The 25,522-nt window shown below is 45.7% G+C and overlaps 2 protein-coding genes across 5 annotated transcripts in view; both read right to left on the bottom strand.

Moving 5' to 3' along the window:
* The window catches only part of GCNT4 (glucosaminyl (N-acetyl) transferase 4), a 68,368-nt gene extending 50,736 nt beyond the window's left edge, over positions 1–17,632 (bottom strand). For all 3 annotated transcript variants that reach the window (XR_008744714.1, XM_055790318.1, XM_055790319.1), the window contains exon 1: positions 17,501–17,632. The gene's annotated coding sequence lies outside the window, so the exon portion shown is untranslated. The remainder of the gene's footprint in view (positions 1–17,500) is intronic.
* Positions 17,633–20,170: 2,538 nt separating this feature from the next.
* ANKRD31 (ankyrin repeat domain 31) overlaps positions 20,171–25,522 on the bottom strand; it is a 75,471-nt gene continuing 70,119 nt past the window's right edge. For both annotated transcript variants that reach the window (XM_027796625.2, XM_055790316.1), the window contains exon 25: positions 20,171–21,713. In XM_027796625.2, coding sequence (XP_027652426.2) covers positions 21,562–21,713 — 152 coding nt within the window. In that variant the 3' untranslated portion in view covers positions 20,171–21,561. The remainder of the gene's footprint in view (positions 21,714–25,522) is intronic.

Consider the following 25,522-nt stretch of genomic DNA (forward strand, 5'->3'; position numbering starts at 1 on the left):
TTTGGAGTGAATAAAATGGTGGGGTCACTAGAAGTGGCTCAGATGTCTGCAGATCCCACGTATGCATGTAAAAGCAAGTATTGAGGTGTGCATGCAACACTTACTGGAAGATTAATTTAGGCATCTTTAGCATTCCCACCACTGTCAGGTCTCACAAGCTGTAGCTTCAGTTAAAATACAGCCTGTTGAGGTACAGCTGCTTCATGAATCTGTTCTCCCTGACTTTCTCTTTCCCTACACATCTTTCTCCTTTATATTTCCTTTCTGGGGGCAACAGAAAGAAGGAAATGCCACCTCCTTGTTTCTCCTGGGCATGCCAGGCATAGACTGTGGAAGGGAGCAGGGTAAGCCAACACATACCTATTTTGTAGAAGCCAGAGCTCAGCAGCTCCCTGCAGGTTTTACAAACAGCCTCCAGGTATGCTAACAAAGGGAAAAAACAGATCTATCTCTTCATGAAGCGAAAGATCCCAGCAGGCGCTTTCCTTCATTCGTTCTCCAAACTAATCCCAGCTCAATGTCTCAGCTCTCCCCTTTACCTATTTCCTTCTGTGTTCCTGGAGAAAAGTTGCTCTTAAAAGCTGCTCCTAACCAAAGTCAGGTTTCCAGCCATGTGATGGAAGCCCTGTGGAGGGGAACACTGCTAACCTGCCCTGTTTTTCTTTGGAGGGAGAAGACCTCTCTGTGTGGTGTGATGTCTCTGTGAAGCCCGCCCTGTGACTCTGACCAGTGGTCTCCTTGGCTACCAAGGATGATCGCTACCATTCCAGGCTGAACAAGGATCACCTCATCCAGGGAGTGAAACTTCACTTGCTCTCTACTTCCTTTAAAAAGGCGGCCTGGACAAAGAAAAAGGAGGGGGAAAATAAGCATATTCTCCACTGCTCCAAACCCCCTCTCCTCTATCTATGGTAGCCCTGGACACACGCAGTGCCAAACATGCTGTTTCTAGGCAAACCAACAAAAACACCATCGCATCACACTTCTCTGACTGAAGGTACCAATCTAGATCACCAGAGCCCGGTGTGGTCCAGAGTTAGACCGCAATGTGCAAGAAATCACTTGGAGAGTCCTGAGGGCTCCCTCTTTGCAGCTGATGAGCAAAGGATCCACAGTCAGCTCGCTGAACATTCCTATGGTTTTTGGCACTGCCAAGCACTAGATGCTAGTGTCCCATGTAAAGAGGTCAGAAATCCAGAAGACTGTGGCGACATGGTTCAAATCCTCTGTGGAAGAAGGAATTAAGGTGCACTGGTGAGAAATTTCAGCTCCTCCACTGACTCCCTTGTTTATGGAGGACCTCCCCCTGATCCTGGCTAGCATCTGGTCACATGAGAGCATCAGGAGCCAGCAATTAGCCCCATCTGTTTGCATGGGGGGGTTGGTTTTATTCTTTATTACAAAACACACTATGTCACCATCTCAACAGTGGTCCAGATAGTATCAGGCCATATGTGTCCCCAACCACTCGGAAGCACTCCAACATCTCTCCAGCAGTGCAGTTCACCACCACCAATATCCCGTTGACCCTCCTGTGCCATCCTTATCACATGAAATTCATACTCCCTTGTTGTTACCACCATTACACTTCACAGCCAGGCTTGGCATAGCAGTACAAGGGCAATGGCTTTGTTCTTTAAGCATGAAACATTTGCTTCTAACCAGGATGAAGTTAGTTTCTGTAGAAGACCAGAATTTCATGAGGAACAGTACAAGACCAGGGAATGAAACCCCTCGGGACAGAAGGGGCACCACAAATCTCATCAGGTTTTCATTCAAGTGCAAAACCCCTATTTCTTACCACATGCAGCACACAAAGCCCTACTCAGACATCACAGTGTACTGTACACACAGTCTTCTCCAGAGCAGGAGGGAACAAATGACACGTGTCAGATAGGAACAGGCACCTAGAGCTACCTGAAGCACCTATCTGGGGTAGCACTGACAAGACGCTGCCTCTGGTTATCTTGCTTTCTCAGTTGCTACCATACTATATGCAGGACCAGCATTCCATCTTTTACACAAAGATTTTATAGTGGGAAGGGGGCTTGGCATTGCCGTCTTGCCTTATTTTGTAAAATGTTTGCATGTTCTCTTCTACATGCAAGAAGACTCCTGAGGAAATTAATGGAGACTGATCTTATCTTGAGACAGGTATCACACAGCTGGTCTATATACACACATACACAGCATCTAACCTGGTAAAGGCACTTACTGGCTGGCATGCAAAGTGCTGAATGAGAGAAGGTGAATGGGTTTTTATTTATCCTGTGCACCTCTAAAGCAAGGGATGTTCGAAGAAAACAGACATCCAACAAGTCAAAGGGAAACACATTTGCATTGTGTAACAAAATGTGTTCTTACACAACATGTAACTATAGCCTGTCACAAAGCACATTAAAGACCATGAGCTCAGCAGGATTCAAGAAGGAATTAGGCAATCAGCTAGCTGTTGAGAGTTTCCACAGTTACTGTTGCCAATACATAAATACGGATGGAAAGCTAAATTCCCTGGAACCATGACATCAGGCAATTACCAGCTGCCAAGACTTCTGACAGGAATTTTTTACCAATAAAAATGTTTCTTGTGACCATCACTCTGTTCTCTGCATCTGCTTTTATCTACTGCTGGACCAGAAGAGGGATTGGTAGTTAGATCCATGACAGCAATATTTGTATCCCACCCAGAAAATGGACGGGTTTTCCACTGGTGTATTTCACTGCCTTTTTTTTTTTTTTTTCTCCCTTTAAGAAACTGTTTGGGGCAGCTTTACACCTTCAAAGACTTAAAATAATTTGCTTTCTGCAAATGCACAAGCTGGTCAATGACACAAAAGGAGGAACAAGGTGGTGGAAGAACTTCACACCCTCTTGAAAAAGTTCAGACCAAGTTTTTTGATCTGGAATATCAAGTCATTCCACTTGCTGAATGCTGTGTTGCCCTTAGTCAGCAAAATAAACGCTCCCAGGAGGACTGGGCAAAGACTAAGCCATGCCGCTCTCAAATTGAAACTCTCAGTCCTCCCTTCCAAGGCACTCTCCAGCCAGGCTCAGCTGTCTGTATCTGCCTAAGACAAGGAGGCTGGGCTTGCAGAAGGACCAGAAAATACACAGCACTATTCTAGCAGGCGGTGGAGCTCCACTCCTTCCTCTGTGCCTCAATCCAGTGCACATGTCCCATCTTTCGGAAGGCTGTAGAAGAATTCTGCAGCTCTCCTGGAGCTCGCACAACACTCACCTATAAAATCCATAAAACCAGAGGATAAGCTTTCCCCTCTGTGTACCAAAAGTTATGAATCGAGCTATGGCCAGCTAAAGGAAGCACTGGGAAGGAAGGCCAAGTTGAAGGCAACAACATGCTAGAAAATACACATAAGGACATACACTAGAATTAGACCTCAGTTACTATTGACTTACAGCAACTGGGGAAGAGAGTGAGAACACAGAAATGAGAACAGAAGAAATAACACATATTTGTCTATAGACATTCATACATATATATCCTGGGTAACACAGCAAAGGTTTAGGGAAGCAAAGTACAGTCTGATCACAGGGTAATATCTGTAAAGACCTGTTGCCTTAACAGTCCCTTCCAGCTGCTGTCAGCCAGATGTGCGGAAGTTTACCTTCCTAAAAACAATCGTTTAGGATTAGTAGTAGCAAACTACTGGATCTTCTTCCAGCAATCTGTAAACATAAATTAACAGCCCATGAAACTGCAGAGTACCCAGAAGTGTGCAAACCCCTACAGTGGGCACATCACAAATATGAAAAGCAGCATTTGCACCTGTACACCATCCATAGGCAGCCTGCTTGGGTAAATCACCCAAGTTCATACTGAAACACGGTAGAGAGGCAAAAGTTAAGTGCCAGAGAAGCAAACTGAACCAGTGGCTACTTCTCTTAGCTTTTACAATACAGATTGCTATAACAACACAGAAATGTTGAATTTCTGCTGGGAGACTGTAACTGCTTGAAATGTTAAATGCTTGCAAGGGGAAACCAAAGGAAAGGCTAATTGAGGGTAAATTAAAGCCTGCTTTTAGGATTCTTTTGGGATGGGGAAAAAAAAAAGTATTAAAACAATTTAATTCTAGCTCAACTAACTTATAACATTTCTACACACCACCAGGCACTTAGCCTGTGGACCTCACTAAGCATGCCCTTGGGGCATGGCTAGTCTGGATCTGTCACGAGCAAAGACTGCCGCACATCACGCATCTATCCGACTGGGTGCCTCTATCAGAAGGAAACAACACCTGCAGCACCCCAAGTCCACCCACTCTGCTCTCCACGTCAACCCCGGTGCAGCCTGGCCTCTGGGACTCTTCTTTTGGGTGCCGAGAGGGAGACAGGACAGGATTCTGTACAAGGGCACAGCCACTGGCTGGTGATTTTCTTCCATGCCTGCCTTTCCTCAGCCCATCCCTCCAGGAGTCACCCTGACTCCTGCAGACAAGAATGGGGGTGAGTTTGCATGGCCAAGCACTCAAGGAAGGCAGGTGCCCCGGGTCTTGACCAGGCACAGGACTTTGTCCAGATTCTCCCCAAGTTATACAAGCCTTTCATGAACCCTGGCTCCCAGGGTAATCCTCTTTTCTCTCTGCACCACACTTTTGTTAAACCTCCCAGATTCTACCCTCTCCGTGTTGGTCAAGAACAAACACCCACATTTGTATCAGTCTGATTAACAGACACATTATCAATTTGTCACATCAAAGTTTAATCCACGGCAATTCATTTGAAGATTTCCATTGGAGAAATCTGCTGGTTGCTAGCACCGTAATGCAATACACAAAAAAAGGTTATAAAAATCTGGGCAGTGGCTCTCCCTTCACAACTGCCACTGGCATTCAGAGAAGATGGACAAAAGCAAAGCATCTATCCCCCAAGCACTGACTTAGCCACTCAAAGATCACGCCCTCAGCTGCAAAGATTGCTGTGTCGAAGTTTTCTTTATTCATAAGGCCACACACACCGCCCAGAACTCAATGACGAAATGAAAACGGGTGAAGCTGTTGAGCAGAGGAAGAAATCCTCTCCCCACTCAAGCTTCAGGTGGGAGCACAGCATGGTGGCTGGGGAGCGGTCCAGCTAAAATCTTCCACTCACAAACCACAGGCATTAATTGCAGCTCTTCTGATTGACAGCAAGGATCTAGTATGCCTTCTGAGATACTGAAATTTAAAAGGCAATCCCTGAGAAGGATTAAGCAAGGGTCAGCTGTGCTGATAACACCAGATGCAACCTGTCCAGAAACCCCTGAAAATCCCCCGCCCCGCTCAGTTAGCCATGTGAACGAACAGGTGCTTTTGCATTTCACTGGCACTCACAAAAAACATGTGCATTGTCTTTCAACAGTTCTTTCAAATTCAAAAGAAACATTTCCTATTTCAGGATTTTTTCACTTAAACTGAACTAAAAAAAGTTCTAAAAGAGATTCAGTTTTGAACAGGAACAAAGTATCAGAGATGGCAGCAATCCATGTTTTGGCTTGTTTTGCAGTTTAGCTTCTGTGGTTTGTCAAAATTAAGCTGGATTAGAGCAGTTTGCTTCTTCATTTGCATTTCTCATAATATAAACATTATCTTCTGTAAAAATTTGTAAGAAGTAGCAAATGGCAATCCTGGCCTCCAAAGCAGAGCCCAAGAGGGAGTGATGACCTGCCTGCCTAAAAAGCTCTTCTGCAGTTTCACCTGAAACAGTGTAATTTTTGTTGCATTCTGATCTACACACACTGGCTGAGGCCACTATGCACTATCAAAGAGGTAGCAAGGTCATTGCAAGTGAATGAATTGTAACTCTCCTATATTATTTAATTTGTATTATTTATAGCTCCATTATATCGTACATCTAGGATGCTGTGGAAACAGCACCAATCAGTGTAAGCTAGATTTAAAGAGACATGAAGAGACATGGATTTAGTGGGTGGATTACTCAGTGGGTAAGGTGGATGGCCGCAATCAAAGAGTTGTGGTCAACAGCTCAACATCCAAGTGGAGACCAGTGATGCGTGCTGTTCCTCACAGGTCCATAGTGGGACCAGTGCTGCTCAACATCTTTGTTGGTGACAGACAGTGGAATCGAGTGCACCCTCAGCAAGTTTGCCAAAGACACCAAGCTGAGTGGTGCTGTTGACATGCTGGAGGGAAGGGGGGACATCCAGAGGGACCTTGACAGGCTTGAGAGGGAGGCCCGTGTGAACCTCATGAAATTCAACAAGGCCAAATACAAGGTTCTGCACCTGGGTTGGGGCAAGTCCCAGTATCAATACAGGCTGGGTAGAGAACAGATTGAGAGCAGCGCTGAGGAGATGTATTTGGGCATGCTGGTGAGCAAAAAGGCCCAACAATGTGGGCTTGCAGCCCAGAAAGCCAACCAAATCCTGGGCTGCATCAAAAGCAGCATGGCCAGCAGAACAAGGGAGGTGATTCTGCCCCTCTACTCCGCTCTGGTGATAGCCCACCTGGTGCATTGTGTTCAGCTCTGGACATGGTCCTTTTGGAAAAAGTCCAGAGGAAGGCCATGAAGATGATCAGAGGGATGCCTCTTCTATGAGGGCAGGCAGAGACAGTTGTCGTTGTTCAGCCTGGAGAAGAGAAGGCTCCAGGAAGACCTTATAGTGGCCTTTCAATATTTAAAAGGGGCTCGTAAGAAAGATGGGAACAGACTTTTTAGTAGGGTCTGTTGCAACAGGACAAGGGGCAATGGTTTTAAACGGAAAAAGGGTAGATTTAGATTAGGTATTAGGAAGAAATTCTTTACTGTGAGAGTGGTGAGGCACTGGAACAGGTTGCCCAGAAAGGCTGGGGACACACACACTCCAGAAGTGTCCAAGGTCAGGCTGGACGGGGCTTTCAGCAACCTGATCTAGTGGAAGGTGTCCCTGCCCATGGGGGGGGGGGGGGGGGGGGGGGCAGAACTAGATTATCTGTAAGGTCCCTTCCAACCAAACCATTCTATGATTCGATTCTATGATTAAATTAGCTCTGAGTGCACCTACCCAAAGTTTCACTGGATTTACCATATCACTGCAAAAGCAGACCTTTTAAACTGTTGCATCTTCACAGTGCTATGCAGACAAATAAATCGTCACAGTTCAGCTGGCGAATTGCATATGTGCAGTAGCATAGGATACCTCCTACTGACCCAACACCTCTTCCCTGGAGGAAAATAGACCACACATACACAAAGAGGAGAGGGGAGAAGTTGTGCCCACCTCCCTTGAAAGAAAAACGGAAGCTGCTGATGCTGTATGTTGGAGGAGGAACAGAACAGTCAGTTATTAACCAGCTGAGTCTGTACATTATGAGATGTGGTGGTCCAAATTTCTGGTCTGAAGAGCTTCCTGTGAGCACACAAATCAACTTCTTGGGAATAACATTTTAACATGTTTTCACATGGTGTACATCCATTCCTTCAAAGTAAAAGCATGTTTAAAGCACCACTCCATCATGCATTATCTCATAGAATCGTAGACTGGTTTGGGTTGGAAAGGACTGTTAAAGGTCATCTAGTCCAACCTCCCCTCCATGGGCAGGGACATTTCCACTGGACTGTTTGAGGTTGTCCCACAACATTGAGAAACATTTTATGCCAGGGAGAAGAACTCCATGTGGTTAAATTACCCAGAGTGCTTCTGAATTTGGCCTTGAATAAAACCAGTAGAGAACCTGTTCTGTATTCTGGACACGCATATGAGGCTCATCTTGCCCCAGTGTTTGTCTAAGCATCTGAGGTCCATCCACAGCTGGTTGAAAGATATAAGGCACTGCAAAGGACCATTAATTCATCCCAGAGCACAGGCTGCAGGATGGGCTGGATGAGGCACCCCTAGGAAAGTCACTGCCCAACAAACTGGAACCAGGACAAGAACCCAGCTTTTGCACCAGCACTGCAACCTCTGCCTGCTCTGCTTCCAACAGCACAGCCTTGGTGCACCCCTGGTGTAAAGTGTTCTGGGGATAGCAGCATTGCACCTGACCCTGATCCTCTGCCAGTAACAGCTCAGCAACCCCTCCACCCCAGAGCAGTACTCAGGAGTGATGGATAAAAGGCAGCTTGGAAGATGCTCCAGTCAGCACAAGCCTGAGACAGCCCCAAGAACCAAGCTCCCACTCTGGCTGACCTCCAGTGGCTTACACCCACCAGGGTATGGCGGATATACAGCAGCTTCAGCCCTCTTTGAGGCTGCCCTTCTACAAAGGGTTAGAGAGATTTGAGCAACCCAGAAAAAGACAAGTTCCCTTCAGCAGCACAGAGAAACTGGCAGGCTTCAGGCTCACGCTGCTTCTTCTGAAGGAGTGTTTCCACTTTACTAAGACCCTAATGATTTACATATGGAGAGCTCTGGTTCCTGAGAGAGCCCAGGGCTTTACTGCTGCTCCCCATGCTAACATTTCTGCTGTTTCCATAAACCCCATGTACCCGGAACAACAGCACCTCCCAGACTATGCAGCTCAGTGATGCCAATGTCATTCTTGCACATCGCAAGCTCCCTTCACTCTCAGCAGGAACAAATTACAAACTCTCACGTTCCTCTTGCTCTGCACGCATCCACACAGTCAAGCACCTCTTGCATCCCTGTATCAGCAGTACAAATCAGAAAATATAAAAACTGACTGTCTTGTGGCAAAAAAGATAGCAGACTCCCCCCAGCACTGAAGAAGCAGATCCAGCCCTTCCAGAAGCTTCTCCTCCTATTTCATAAGTGACTCATCTAGGTCTATTGAAAATAGCCTTCTTGGGAATAAAGCAGTTTCCTAAAAGCTGTTCCTTTAAAGCAACAGCTGCATTATGCAAGGTAATTTTTCTTTTACTCAGAAGTCAAAGATCTGTGGGTATTTACATTTTAACATCCACTCTTTTCTCCTCCCCACCTAACAAAAACTCCCATGGGGCAAACTCAACCATGAAAAACAGTGAAGGCTCAGACAAGCTACTTTTGACAGGGACTATTTGTAACCAAAAAGTACCCCAATAAGAATTTGCTTTAATTGGTCCAAAAAGGGCAAATGTGTCATTGGCCTCATTAAAACTCTGTGGTCTTCTTCCAACCTTTCCTATGCACTGCAGAGGTGTTCCCAGTTTGTCTGTATTCAGATCACACTGATTTATTAACAGCTCATCAACCACTTTGAGACTACAAGGAATTTTGCAACTCCCCAGCACTTTGTTCCTTTTCCTCATCGTGTCTTTTCTGGCATAGCCTGTGCTCCATAAACCAGAAGCACCACAGTCATTAAAGACAGAAACTGCCAGGTGGGTCTACAGCGCCCACCAGCTCCCTGGATGCTGCCCACTGGGTAGAGCTGTCATGAACCACCTGGGTCCACCACAGTAAGGCCAGAGCCTGGTGGGGCCAAGATGCACCAGAAGCCTCCCAGCAGGCAGAAGGATGAAAATCCTGCTTTGAAGCTTGGCCTTTGTCCAGGGAGGCTGGAAGAATCTCTGCTCAGAGCAGGCTGGCCCCATGGAGAGGGAAAGGCACTCCAGACAGCATGAAAGCAACAGGTTCAGCAGTGGGACACACAGGCAGGGCTACCTAAGGAAGCTCATAACATTTCTGCCTGCAACAACCAATGCATCACTACTTCCCTGAGGAGCACTCTGCCAGTCCTTCCTGAAGGACCTGTCCAGTAGGTAAGCAAAAGTCCAAGATCAACTACCAACCATACTGAGCTACAGAAAAACAAAAGCCAAGAGCTCCCTTAACATGTAGCCTTATAGAATTTATACTACTTCTTTTCTACTCAGCATTATCCATCACAGAAGCCCATGACTACAAATGCCACAAATTATTTCTGGTGTCATGCCAGCCAGCCAGGTGGGGGAAACCACCTTCACTTGTCACATCAGCTTGGGAGTGGTTAACAGAGAGTGTGGAGTGGCAAGACATGTCTGCTACCAGAATAGGAATTCTTGGAAAATTCAGGCTGTGAGTAGGCAACGCTCTCTTCTTGGTGGATCTGAAATACAGAATCTAAAGTACTCACTGTGAATGCTGTCATGGGGCAACCTGCTTTTGTGCTTGCCACAGAGCAAGAGTTAAGTGAAAAGGCCAAGCCTGAATGCAAGTCTGTGGAAGGAGAGGAAACAGAGAGAGCAGACACAAGGGAGCAGGAGTGCTCCTATCCCACTATGTTGTTCTCTCTCACATGCAGAAGCCCTTCTGCCAACACACAGCAGGCTCCTTGCTTAACACTCAGGTGAAAAAAATAAAAAGGGAATGGGTGCTGAGAAGAATAGGAGCAGCAGAACAGAGGCTGGGAAATGATGAAAGAGGAGAATGGACAGAGGGATCAAGGAGGGTAAGTGCTTTCATGTAGGTAGCATTAGCAATAATACCACCAAAAAACCCACCAACCTCGAACAGAGCAGCAAAACAGGTGCTTTCTCTGACTTGTTACCCTCCCATTCCTCAGAGGCATCTGAGGCAAAACCAGTGTCTAGACCAGGGGTCCTCAAACTGTTTAACCAGGGGGCCGGTGCACGGATGCAGTGGCAGGCAGTCATCTGCGGCTGCTTGGTTCCCCCCCCCAACCCCCGGAGGGGTGGGTGGGTGGTGGTGGTGGGTCTGTAAATACCGGGGGGCCGGATTGAGGACCCTGGGGGGCCGTATCCGGCCGTGGGCTGTAGTTTGAGGACCCCTGGTCTATACCTTTCCTTGGAAACCAGGTCAGTGTATTTCAGCAACCAACACCATTAACATATAATAGCAGGAACTACGGGAACAATTCCCTCTCCTCCAGGCAAAAACACTTTGGGAGACCTCCCTGATAAAGTATCTGTTTGCTTAATACACACCTGCTCAGGCAGCAAATCAGGCTTGGTCGAGTTGTTTGCACAACCAGCTCTGCAGGCAGACAGACGCAGTTAGCTCCTTCTGGTTTCCCCTCTACTCTATACAAATCAAGTCATTTGATGGGTCTCTGGGGAAGGTAGAGGGGAAGATATTCCTGGGCAGCTGAGGAAGGAGAAAAGTAATGACATGCTTTGCTAAGCAATATTTATTTTTTTTAAACTCTCAGTTTGAATTAAGCTCTTAACTCTACTTGATTACTCAATGCTGCTAGGTAGAAAAGTTAATTTTATTCACATGCTAGCGTTTACTTCTGCTAGCTGATTATTCACATTGCAAAATTATCTGTTGATAGGGATTGCAGAGGTATTGGTAGGGATTCTGTAGGTAGGGATCACAGAGCTTCTGTAGGATACTTTACACTGCCATTAAGTCTAGATCAGCTGATTATATTGAGTTTGCCTTGTTTTCCACACACTCTCCCTGCACTAGAGCCTCAGCTTATGCCCCTCTAACATAGTGGTGCCCATGACCAGCCTCATTCCACACAGCTCAACCCCTTGTTTTGGCCTACCTGAATCTAGTACGTAGATTTCCTCTAAATAAAGGTCAGCTAAAGAGCTAACTAACTAGAATTACTTATATGCTGTCTCATGGTCCTTTAATTGCAAGATGTGGAAAAATATGCCATTACTTTTAGATCCAAGTCTAATTAAACAATAAGCCTGTCAATTTTAAGACCCTGAAGACTTAAAACAATACAGTGCCCCAAAGAAAAACAACAAAAATCTACAGTTTACTACTGCCTGTTTTGTGCTTCCGGAAGATGAAAGACAGCTTCTCACCACCTACATGGGAAACACAGGTTCAGCAAAGATTTGGCAATTATGGGTATCACATATGATTTTTTCCCAATGATAAGCCTGAGGACTCTTCATCACATGGGACACACAGATCTGTGTTTCCTAACACAACCTGTTGCGCTGACAGTAAGTTGTTTTGCTTCTCTTTCTGCCACTCAGTCCCAATTCTCTGTGTGTTCTTTAGAAAAGGCTGGATGCTCTTTTCTATTTTCCTCCAGTACGTCAGCAATCCCCATAATTGCACTAAAATATCTAATATTAATTCTTGCATGTCCACATCCCAGAGATATGCCGAGGCAAAGAAAGTCTGTGTCTCTGCTCCCCAGCCAGGGAAAGAGGCAAGTGACTTCTGCAGGGTCATGCAAGAAGACAGCAGCCCAAGAGGGAAGTGAACCTGGCTCCTCTGCATCCCCAGCTAATCTGAACTGCCTTACAATTTTTGATGGAAGTTGTTCAGGTGGAGGCCTGAAAAGAAAAATCTATCAACAAATCCCTTGGTACATTCTGTCCTGCCAGTCAGAGGATTTGCAGCCCTGTTAAAGCAAGAAAGTGTTTAGAAAGCCCAGGGATAGTCAGCCACAGAAATTCTCAAGCCTGATTGCTTATACATTGAGTATTTAAATTCCTTGACTTCTAATAGATGAGATTATCCATGTCTACCAAGGGCTCAACGCACCATAAAGGCAGGAACCAAGACCAAAAAAACCCCCAACTAATTATTTAAAGAAAAAAACCCACAAATCCCACTAAATACAGTTTACTTCTAATTTGGGGCAATCTAGAGTTTAACAGCTTCGTTCCAACTCATATGGAGTGTAAAGTAATACTACTACAGTGGAGAGAGGGTTAACCTTTACCCCCAAACTACCACATAACATAAAACCTGGGCCCAAAGGGCCAGAACTTGTGTACATTGGCACAGAATAGCACTGTGAAAGAGGGTGGAAGTTTCCTGTTAGGCATGGAGGCAGGATAAACTGCACCATGCTTCAGAAAAGCTCCAGTTAACAGCTCAAAATATTTCTCCATTTCCTTCATCTCTCCACCGAGCCACAGAGCCGCCTGCAGACCCTCGTCTGTGAGCCCCTGCTGCAAATCACCCCTTTCAGGTCAGTTCCCTCCATGTTAAAGTCTTTGTGACCAAAGTCACAGCTTGTCACATCAGCAAGTTTATCTTAAGGAGAGCTGCAGACCTACCTCCTGGACTTTGCTGTGGTCTCCTCCCCTTGCAAAGCTCTTTAGGATGCTCTGACCCAGAAGACCAACACGGGCACAGCTGGCTCGGTAGTTGAAGAAAGTCCTGGTGTCCGCTCCATCCTGCCGGTGCCCACAGCCTTCACCTTTATTGCTGTTTCAAGCGCGTATGAAGTCGGATGTACAGAAGTAGCAGGGATGGCATTATTGCTTGCACAGATTATGAAAGAAAAGTGTGAAGTGTTAGCTGAAAAATGGTGAGTATGGAGGCTTTGTCTGATAAGCTATGGAAGCCATTATCTGTATAATAAGCATATATTTCTGTTTACTCACATAGCATTTTTAAGTGCCAAGAATATGGTGAAGAGTACCACCATAAAAAGAACAGGCCATATTAAAGCCATCTCATTTCCATCTATGACAGGGTGAAGGGGACATGGGGAAAGACAGGAAAGTACCCAGATGCGATGAGTCTCTAAAAATTCAAGACTTGCCCGGTACTTCACATACTGAGACTCCCGGTCTTGGAGGCCTTGCTCTTTCCACAGATAAGATAGCACCGGCACCCAGCCAAGGCTAGAAGTTTGGTCTGCTGCTGTGACCCCCCACAGTCCTGGTGACACTTTCTGAAACTGTTTAGACATGACGATCTGCATTGCAAGTTCACTTATACGTAAGTACCTCATATGGTATACCACGTACCTCACATGGCAAGAAATATATTTTTGGGCTATTATACCTAAGCTTTGTGTCTGTGATGGTTACAAAGAAATTTGAGGAACTAAACATTGTACAATTTGCATGTACCAAAACCAAATACCACAGCTATCTTCCCTCAAGGAAAGCACATCAGCTGTATTCCTAAGGCATATGTAACATTCTCCTCCTCTCCATCCACACTTTGACAAAAGTATTGTGTACACCTGCCTCCTCTTCAACATCAGCCTTCCAACTCACATGGATGTATAAATTGCACAGCCCTGTACTATGGAGCTTATTATTTGTGCTCTGCTCTCCAGCGTGGCAGGGGCAGGCTGAATCTCATAAGCTTCAAAGAGAGGTCTGGGTGCCACAGACCCATGGGATCCTGCAGCCCTGCCTTAGTTCAATGGGCCCAGCATAGCTACTGCATACAGCCAGAACAGCTTCCAAATTTCCCACTTAGTATCTGGTGCTCCCTGTGTGCATAAGACGCAATGTGGCATGACAGTACCTGGGTCAACGTTACCCCTTTTCAGCGTGATGGGGGCAGTACAGTGGGCGATGGTTAAGAATACAGAAATATAGATTATGGGAATTTCTGTGAGACAAAAGCACCCAGCACATGCAAAATTGGAAAAGGTCTGCCGACAGCTGTACACCTGTTGCATAAGATTCAGGGTGCTGACTTGTCCTTGCCTGCAAAGCAAGCATGCAGAACGACACACACGACATCAAACAATGATGCACCACAAAAATGCACACAGGCCAACTGTGCTTTGCAGTATCAATCCCAAAGAAAACGGTCTTTGATTAGCACCAGGGAATGCTGCCCGGGCCAGCAGCTATCTTCCTGGTGCACCACACAAGCCACATTGCAATTCAACAATGTACGACGGAGTACAAAGATGTGTGGGTCTCGGTCAGGCTGGTAGGCACCCTGTCTTCTGCTTAATGATGCATCTGTCTGGGCAAGATGAGATTAAAGAACTCTTTCTCCACAGTTCCCCCTCTTGTGCTCCAAGCAGAGGGACCTACATATCGCACTTGGTCACACTGTAAATCTTAGCGAAGCTTTCTTCGCTTTTAAGTTTTTCAGCAAGAGGTCTGATGAGGCTTGACTTGCTGACAGTCACACAAAACTTATCTCCCCTGCTGGATTCAGCACCCTGCAGTTTATGTGGCAGAAATGAGCTTTTTGTGACTCATCTGCTGTGTCTCTTAGTTCCCTTATCGATATCTCCTGGGAGACCTCAAAAGCTGGAGTCACTGTATGACTCCTGCCACCTTTCCGTAGCTGTAACAGCTACGCAAACACCATAAGCTCCTTCTAGAGTCCATTTAAGCATCATCTGTTAGTGAGACCAAACTTGCATCATCAGCATGTATCAGGACAGCCCACACTACTTACCCACTTCCTACTTGAAATCACTTTGTTGTGTAAGAACACAGTAACCAAGACTAACAGCCAAGCAGGTACATCAGCACCTCTCTGGTGCTCCACTCCTAGCTCTGACCAACAACATGTTTCCAAAATCCCTGCATCACCCTTTCCTGAAATCTTTCTGCTGGAGCCTGAGAATGCTCTGTTTCTGTCCTGTTAGCGGACATAAGGCTTCTTGCAATCATTCTGTAGACTGCGGACACCCGCTGAGGCGCTCAACCATATCTGGCCAGGCTAAACAGCTGCCAGGCTGACAAGATCCACATGATCAACAATTACCTGTTTGTTCTCGACTGACATTTCAACATTTTCCAGGCTTCCCTGAACCCTAAACATGAGCACTTGCTGGTTTCTTTATACCTAATGATATAGCCCATAGCTTTGGCCCTTTGTGCTTTTCTAATTTTACCTTTGGTGAATTCTTCCCAGCTCACCCGGACTACTTCTGATGAATTTCAAAGATCTAGTCTCAGCCATCAAGGCATTTTTGAGATGATCACAGTCAGCCTCTTGACTGATGAGAATAATTCACACATATTAGGCCAGAAAATAGCACACACAGTACAGATTATCATCCACAACCTATAAACTGTTTTCAGTGTCTGGTCCCCTTTCCTGCATCCCCAGTGTAATCCCAGCACAAGGGTTGCACCAACACATGCAATTCAAACCTGAATGTATCCCTTATCACCATCACTGCTTTTCAAAAAGTTGTAGTCCTTAAGAGCTGCTCATTTATATGAATCATGAGTCAAAAAGCATTATCCAGGAATGTTGGTGATCTTTAAATGCCTTTACAGCTGGGCAGGTTACAGAAAAATACACAAGAACTGGACCAAAATCCATCACTATCAGATACATAAGACCAAAAACCACAGGAGCACAAGTGTAAGATTTCACTTCCCTATGACCCTCTCAGAAAACCTACATGCATGGAACAACAGGCACATCACATCCATATAGGGCCCATCCAGCCCAGGATGTTGTCTCAGAATACCCAAAAGCAGATGCTTGAAAAGAAGAGGAAGAGCAGAAGGAGAACAAGTACTCTGCAACATTTTCTCCACATGTTCTTTCCGTTCCCTTACAGCTCAGCAGTTTCCAAACCCAGGGGTTACAACTTTCTACTTCTTATGAAATTTCAATTTCTTCCATCCAGATGCTTTTGAACACACATAACTTTTCTAACATCCAGTAGACCGGGTGGGTGGAGGAGGGCACAAAACACTCCACAGCTGACCTGAGTATTGCATAAAAAGCCGCTTTCTCTTACTTGTTTTCAATTTTTTGCCTTCCAAGAGAAGGTGAACTTCCTGTTCACCGCCTCCACTCGCAAGTTTATCTATCATATCTACCCCTCAGCTGTTTCTCTCCCAGGCTATCAAATGTAAACAGATTACTATTAAGGAAGTTCATTTATTTTAAGGAATATTTATTTTAAGCAAATATCCTATTAAGGCAATTTGGCTAACTCAAAATGAAACGGGATGGTTGACAGACTAGATCTTTGGATGAAGTCTGAGGATGTTCAGTGAAGCAGATCCACAGGTGGGACACAGGGGACGAGTTAACCTCAAGAGAAGCTCCCCTTAACTTCTCCTTTCTACAAGCTTTACTCTGGTACCAGTAAGTCTATTCACCCCACAACGAGAAAGAAGCTGCTACCGTCTCTCCTCGAGGGAATTTCCGATTGATCCTTGTTGTTCTGTTACTTCTTGTTTCCTCACAAGGAAAAAAGAGAAAAAAGAGCCTCTTTCCATACTACAGAAACAAGTAAATGCACTTGGTAAATTAAACACGGCCACAGACTAATACACACGGGTTTAGCAGTTTACGGAGAGACAAAACACGAAGCGACTTCAGCCAACACCACAACAGACCCGGCGCCTGCTACCAAACCGCACGTTAAGCTGGTGGTAACTGTTCCTTCTCAAGAGCAGCTTCCGCGGCTGCGGCAGCGGGGCGCACCGGCTGCGGGCAGGTGTGCGCCCGCACCTCAGAGCTGCTCCAGCTCGCGAGGCGGAAACCCCCATAACTAACCCCGCAGCCGCACGGCGCTCTCCCACCGGAGCTCCCCGGCAGCCCCCGCCGGCCCCGGCCCCGGCCCCTTCCCCCTCCGGCGGCCGCCGCCAGCGCCGCGCCCTGCCCGGCCCGCCCGCCCCGCCGCCCAGCTGCGCCCCCCGCGGAGCCGCGCAGCTGCCGCCCCTTCCCCTTCCCCTTCCCCTTCCCCTTCCCCCTCCCCCTCCTCCTCCTCCTCCTCCTCCTCCTCCTCCCCCTCCCCATCTCTCCCCGAACTCCGCCGCCGCTGCTCAGCCTCCAAGTTTGCGCCTGCGGCGGAGCTGCCGGCAGGAGGTCGAGGCAGCTGCGGCACCAGCGCGCCGCTCCGCGCAAAAAGTTAGGGCCCTGCTCCCGGGCCGGTGGGGCGGAGCCGAGCCGCGCCGCGCCGCGCCGTGCCCAGCCGCCGACCGTCCCGGGCCGTGCCCGCCGCCGCGCACTCACCGGTGCGTGGCTGTCCCGGGCGGGGCGCGCTCGGCGGCTCGCGGGCGCGCGTGCGGCGATGGCGGGGGCGCACCCGCACCCCCACCCCGTGACGTGGAGGAAAAAGGAGGGGCCGCCGCCCGCCCCGCAACCTGGCGGGCAGGAGGGGGAGGCGGGAGCAGCGGCGGGGATCCCGGCAGCGCGGCGGCGGCTGCCCCTTCCCAGGGGAGGGCACCTGGGCTCCGACAGCCCGTCCTCTCCCCGCTGCCCTCCCGCCGGCGCGGCGCGGCGCGGCCCCCGCTGCTGGCCCCGGACAGGCGGGGCGGCCGAGGGGGGAGCGGGCTCTGCGTCCCGGCGTGGCGAGCGCCGCGGCCAGGAGGGAGCCCGCCCGGGGGGCGACGAGACAGGGCCGGGCTGGGCACCGGTGCCGCCGGCCCGGGGGAGGGCGAGGAGCCCGGGGTCCCGTCCCCGGAGGCGGATGCGCGGACGTGGAGGGGGCCGGTGTGCGGCGGCCCCGGGCCAGCTGCGGTGGGCGCCGTTCCGGACGGGTGAGCTGCGGTCCTCTGCTGACGGTGGATAACCCGCCGTGGCACTGGGGTACCGCGTGTCCCCCGGGGCTCCCGGGCAGCCGCTGGTGTCCCCAGGCCCGGCGGAGCGGCTCGGCTCGGCGCGGACCGGCGCGCCTGCTGCACGGGTTCAGCGGCAACTCGGAAGACGCTGCCGGGGCCGGGCGCGTCCGCCTGTCCCCCAGCGGAGACCCTGCAGCTGGGCACAGCTGTGACAGCTCGCCCGGAGGCTGCTAATTGCTTAAGCCACCGTAACCGAGTTAGATGTAACCGTGTGCCTGTGCTCTTTCCACAGAAAGGTAAGTCAAATCAAAAGGACACAGCTGCCCGACAACTCACCTGCGGGTTACTCTGCTGTAATCGTGTCGGTGTGAGCGGTAAAACTCTGTCAGAGACAAAGCCGAGCTCTAGCAACAACACCCACCTACCCCCGCGACACACAAACAACAACAAAAAATATGCAAAACACCATCTAGATATGAAAAAGTTATTCGAATCCTGTGGCATCTTCAAAAGGTTTTACTCCCTTACTGTGTCATGTTTAAGCCGCTTTTCTTGATATGGCCAAAACCTGAATAATTAACATTCTAGTTCATCTGTATCATTTCCCACCTGACTGGTTACTTTACCACTGGTGACCAGAAAAAGGGCCTGAATCTCGCATACACAGCTGTTCATTCTCTTGATAATTTAAACAGGGTGTTTTTCTCCAGTTAACATGAAGGCTTGAAAACTAGAAGAAAAGTTTTTCCCTCTCTGTCATAATTACAAAACAGTTGTCAACTGCAACAGCTCCAAGAATTTATCCAAATTCCTATAGCAACATCACTCTGGTATCACTTCTGCCACCACCCCCCCCCCACCCCCCTTAGCCGCACTTCCACCACCAAAAATCCAAGATGTGTTTGTGCCTTACAGTACTTTAAACACCTTCCCAAAGCTGGCCTTCATTCCCATGTTTCTCTTGCTTTAACTGCTCTTGCTAGTTATAGCTCAGCTTTGTATGGCAAGAAAGTGCAATGTTTTGTGCTGATCCTCTGCCTAGAGTGAATGTAGCTCTATCCGCATCTTTGCCTTTCTTTTTTTTCTCTCTTTCCCCTGTCTCCCTTTCTTACACCTTTGCATAACCTCTGGCCTGTGTAATTCAGAAGGTCAGCTTATCACGTTGATCCCTGCTGGCATTAAAATCTATGGATCTTTGTGTTGCCTTGTCTGTCTCCCAGCTGCTTATCTTTCTGCTCACACTCACTCTTTTTTTTGTGCCTCACATTCTTCCTCACTGGTATTAATCTTCCCACTGATTTTTTTTTAACTCCACCTCACCAATAAATAAATAAATACGTCTGTGGAAATATTAATCTAAATTTGTGGCTTTTGTTCTCTGCATCATCTCTTTCTCCTCTGATACCCCATCTGAATATTAACAGCAGGCAGAATGCCAGGGGTTTTGTATTCTTTGCATTTTATGTCCTTTTTACTTTAGCCTGCACCACACAAAATATGTTCCAGCTCACAGCCTAGGAGTTGAGAAGGGGTTTACTAAATAAAAGGACTGCATCACAAAAGAAGCAGGAGGGGTTGGGAGGGCCAACTGTTGCTGTTTGCAGCTTGTGAGCAGAAGGTTTATTACTGTGCTGCAATTAGGATCCCTAATAGCTGTGATAATGGCTTATGTTTTCATGCAAAAGTACAATTCGAAAGCATAAATTTAAACAGAGAAAGCAGAACACCCTGCTTTGTATATAGCTATATATATACTGTATATAGTATAGCTTTTTGCCATCTCTTTATGGATCTTTAAGACAAAGATTCCAGTAGGAAGAACAGGGAAATTTCATTTCAAAGGTTTGGGAAGCAGAATCCTCCATTTGTTAGTCATACTAAAACATACGTTGTCAAGCTAACACCTTTCTCAAGATTCTTCTATACAATATAAACATTGAAAAAAAAAATGGTAGTTTACTTTTACATATACCGTCAGTAAGAGACAGTGGTTTTCAAGTAACGCTTGGCACTTTTACCTCTTTGCCCAGCTTGAATCAATCAGATTTTTGTCACTGTTTCTTAGGATTGCCTTAGGCCATGTAATCATATTAACAAAATGGACTAGAAGCACTGTCAAATCTTCCCAGTTTTTATACATTAACTTTATTAGACATCTTGTAACAAAGAAAAAAATGTCAAACATGTAAGTAACTCAGTAGTCATTTTAACAACCAAAAGGCTTTCACTTGTCAGTCAAAGTGTAGTATTTGAATGAACATTTCCTTTAAACAAATAGGCCTTCAGGTTTGTTCTGCTGCTGCAGCTTGTGAGACCACACTGCTGTCTTCCTGTGTGGGAAAGCAACCTTTACAAAATACCTGTCACTCAGTAGCTTTTAACTTTTTCGATTTCCAGGTAGTTGTATTTCTTTAGCTGTACAGCCCATCAGGCTGTGATCGCTCATGCATACTGGGGCACAGCTTTAGCTCTCTGCACATCAGACCCCACTCTCCTCCACAGAACAACTTCCATTTAAGACACTAATCAGATCTCTGCAGAACAGCTCTTTGCACTCCAAACAGCTAGCTGAGGCCGTTACGTATCAACAGGATGTATTTCTCATCCCATTCGCTGCAGTCAGGAGTAGCACATGCTATTATTTCATCTCTTCTTCTAATCCAGAAAATGAAAGAGCAAGAATGCCATTTGAATACAGATATGACTGAGTGACAGTCAGATGTGTTCTAAATATGCTACCAAGGCAGATTCACACATTGTAAAATTAAAACAAACAGAAATTGTCCAGAGATCGGGGTGAATATCTAAGATGTTGTTAGATGGAAAAATTTGTGTTCTGCTGACAGGCTAACTGTATTTCCTGCCATATGCCAGCACATTTTCTGCCCATCAGAAAGACTTGGCTGGAACATGAATGAAATTTCCCCCGAGCACTTCCAATGACAAATTTCCCTCTTTTAACCTCTCCCAGCACCTGCCCCCTTCTCAAATGTTTGTATATATCCACAGCACATAAAGCAAAGCTGCTGGTGATTTTCAAAGCTGCCCATCTTGATTTTTCACCTAACAGCTTATTTTACTACACAAACATGCAGCCTTTCTGACAGCACATGCTCAGGCAGAGCAGTTCCAGGTTAGGGGTGGGAAGTGACTATCAGTGTTGATACCCACCTCGTTCTGTGCAGCCCCATCAAGCATGGGCAGCCACGGAAATCAGTGGAATTTCATACAATGTTATTAACCTAGAATATAATTCACAATGAGCACCAATGTGTAATAGCCCTCATCTACTTCCCCATTTCTTAATCTTACAGCACAAAATTCAATATTGACAGTTAACTTCACCTGCTACGAAGTACTCCCCTGTTCCTCATCTGCTCAGTCTTTCAGTCCATTTCAAGTGCTGGGCAAATGACTTATCAAAATGACAGTAACAAAGCCCTTGGTTCTAGAAGCTCACATGTTTACTTTTAAACGATTATAAAGAAAAAAATGTTAGCACTCAGGAAGTCTTTAGAATCCAAAATCTTCACATCCTTTGTAGAAATTCCAGTGCTTTTCCATTACAGAGCATGGTAGAAACTCCTCTTTACGTACCATTACTATCTCACGGAACTGAAGAACATGCGACAGACCTTCCACTGAGTTGAACTGGACAGAAGAGCCTGTTGAAAATGATTACAGAGTGTGTGTCAGGGTGATGGAAAGCAATCACTGACACTATTATGTACAGTGCTGTTCACAGCTCATTAGAACCAATTAAGTGTTAGCGATCCCTAGGAATCTGTAATGTGTCCTAGGAATCTTGTAGCACAACACCTCAGCCATCTTATTGGTATCTCTCATTTGCAGTCAGACTTCAGGGAGACAAGGGTGGTATGGCACTTTGTAATACTCAGGGTGAGAAATCAGCTGTCCCGACCATTTCCAACTATATCGCAGGAAAATGCAGTTGTAAAGTATTGCTTGAATTTCACGTATTACATCCACAAAGGTGTAAGTTTAGTGTACTTCCCAAAACTAAGGAATCCCTCTCACAGGGAATGCCCTTCCTACAGTCCTGAAAGGACTATATAAAAAGGGAGGCATACACCTGTCTACAAGAAATTCCAGGACTGAACAATAGGCATTTGCAGTATTTAATTTTCTGCTGGACTGAAGCAATTATTGCAGTGCATGAACTTAAGGCACTTCTGTACCTCAGTGCAAGATAAGGTGAAATTTCAGTTTTCACTGTTAAAATCAGTAACAAAGTAACACTGTCAAGATCCAGCAGTAAGAAATGTTACAAGTAATTTTCTCCATAATCGTACAGACTCCAAAAACACTTGGAACTGTAGTTTTCAGAGTTCCTCACTTCTCTTCAACTTTTGTCTGCACTTTCTCCCTTCAGCTCCCTTGCACAAAATACCAGAGCTGCTGAGCTGCCACAGCCAGCCCAACACAAAAACTGCCAGTGAGGGCAGAACTGTCACCGGTAGCAGGTGTTATCAAGAGAGGGAGGGCTGTCATGGAAGTAGGGATGGCCTCTGTTTAAAACATAAACAAAAAAACCCAACAGACAAGCCACCAACAAAAAACCAGCATTCAGATACTGTTCAAATGTCTCAAGAAGCAAAACAGGATAGTCATTTCAGGATGATTAGATCAGTCATGATAAATACTTGTCAAAATGCAGAGGAAACATGATTGAGGTGACACCAGTTAGTCATTTAGCTTGCACTTACTTCTGGGCTACCACGTGCCACCCCAAGAATTTCCCTTTCTCCATTACCACAGTTTTCCAGTTGTGTCACCTACATTGATCCCAAAATGCAAAATACATTCACTGAACTGACAACATCGGTAGGTCCCAATGCTAAAACAATCAGTGTATCTTGTGGGGTATTACTCCTTTTAATTCCATGTTTCAGTGAGGATTTCCCTGCCGTTTCCTGATTTCCAGGAGCTCACCACCCAAAGCAGTGAAGTGTTAAATTGCTATTAGAAGCAACAGGTCTTGTTCATAAATGCAAATACAGAGTCTTGTGCGTAAGGATGTATGTTGCTCCACACCCATCACACCCGCAGCAAAACTGACCAGTAAGAACACAACTGCATTCGGTGTCTTACACCCTCAGTGCATCTTCAGTATGCTTGTGCCATAGCACAGTGCATAATGGAACAAAAAGAATGATCTGATGTTTAGAGTATATTTAAGTGTCTTGGACTACAGCAGAGATGGGCAGGCTGAATACAGTCCCACCAAAGAAACTACATCACAATGCTCCTCACACCACTACAAAGCAGTAGTCAGTCATGCCAAAAGTCAGCTTACAGACTTACCTAGAAATGATGTTTCAAAAGGCTTAAACAGGAATGCTTGTATGGGAAGTCACAAAATAGTTTTAAGGACACTTTCAAGTAAAAATTATCTTAAATGTCAGTATGGTAATTTTTTTAATAAAATAAAGTGGCAGAAATTGAGCTGAAATACTGTAATTAATACTGCATCTATAGTGACATCACAGGCATGACTTCAACCTGTTTTGATTTGTTGAAAAAAACTTTTTCATTCTGAAATGTCCACATTTTGTATGCAAATACCGAAAAATTTCTTGACAAAGCCTGAAGTTCATTTAACATCCCATTTTGAGAGATCATAATTGGAGAAAAGACCTTCCTTTCTTTGTAAATGCTCCTCTCAGCACCCTCACTGCAATATTCTGACTTATTTACTAAAAATTCTCAACTCAAATTTGAAAGTGCAATAAAGACATGACCAAATAAATCTATTGAAATAACTTTTTTCAGCAGTTGACAGTTTTCTTTGTTGTTTGCTTTGAGTCAAATTAATGTTTTACCTCTTGGATTAAGATTTTGTAGATGAAATACTAGCATTCGACCATAAATACAACTTTACCTGAGTGACTATTTAAAATCTCTATTCTCTCTAATCTTTGCTTTTCAGTAACTTTAGGTAACAGTCAACAGTTAGCAAAAGCACAGTAATTTATACATCCCACGGCTGTCTTCCTCAGTTTTGACATCAGTGTTTGATATTGAAGTTTCTACATCCACAGACAATCATTTTTCCCCCAGTAGGGATGGATCAGTATTTGAACATCTAGTCCTTGTGTTTCTTCCCCCATATTCTGACACAGCCAACTAATGTCCTTCCCATTTCCATTTTTCTTTCTCAATTCTTTTTCCCTTTTCTATCACCCTTTGCTTACTATTATTTTTAATCTTTCAATACCCACTTTGATGTTTCCTTTCTCCCTTTTGCTGTCTGTTAACTGTCATGCCCTTCCAAAAGACTGACAGCTTATGGGCTGTAAGCTGGGCAGAAAGGCTCCCATACAGCTATCCAAAACTCATCTTAGTGCCTCTGGTACAGAAGAAAGCTTAATAAGGTGAGACACACAAGCAGCATCTTTTTCTGCTTTCCAGCCCTTGCTGTCCTGTTAGGAGCTCTCGATTTTCTGCCATCTTCATGAATTACAAGACAAAGTATCAATCAGTATCAATATCAGATCAAACATTTTCCCCCTAAATCTGGGGAAAACATGTCATCTTTTGGTACTTTTCCCATCCTGCTTGCCAATAGCTTTTCTGTCTCTGTTGGCACCTACTTTAGCCTTACAGTTTTGAAGCCATTCTAAATGTGTTTCAACCTGTGTTTCCATTTTATTACAGCTTTACAAGACCTTGTCTCTGGCTGCTAAGAACCTGAAAACTGTATTTAAGGAGGATTCCCCTTAATGGTGCAACTATTAAAATGTCAGACCAGAATCTCCAGTTGTATAAAGGTTAGTCACCAAAGATTGCAACTTCTGTGCAGAGTCACCACTTTCTGATCATTAAAACAGCCCCTGAAAGATCAGTTCTGAAAAATGCCTATCCCACCAATATTCTCCTTATTTTTCCCAAACAAGAAAAGTGCTGGGACTACCCAGAGATATGGTTAAGCATTTTATATTACTTGTGTAAATTATCTGTAAAAGGATATAAAATGCTCTTGCAGTCTGAGCAATGCATTTGAGTCAACTTACAGGTATCAGTAAATACAGTTTCAATACTTCTGTAAAACACATAATGATTATTAACACATCTGATCTGCAGAATCTGTGGCACAGTCACAGATTTTATTCTTCTCACTCAAACGGACCCGGCTTAGTGCAGGTCATCTAGCCATGAACTACAGATGTGTAAGCAAAGAAAAGTCTAAGAACAACACTTAAAGGTGACAGCATTTGATCTAGAGTGCCACAAGAGAGTATTTAAAATAAAAATATGTCTTGAGAGCTTTCAAGTTTCTTGGACCTTATCCACACTTCTCTCAAGAACCTAGAAGCAGAGACCAGTCACAATCCAGGAGTCCCAATAGGTAGTGTCCATTCAGACCAAGTAAGGCCTTGGAAATGACACCCAGTGCCTCACATAAAAAATGTTTTTTGATATTCTGATGCTTTAAAAGCTCCTAACTGAACTG

Source organism: Falco peregrinus, chromosome Z (genome assembly GCF_023634155.1).
Source record: "Falco peregrinus isolate bFalPer1 chromosome Z, bFalPer1.pri, whole genome shotgun sequence".
NCBI classification, from domain to species: domain Eukaryota; kingdom Metazoa; phylum Chordata; class Aves; order Falconiformes; family Falconidae; genus Falco; species Falco peregrinus.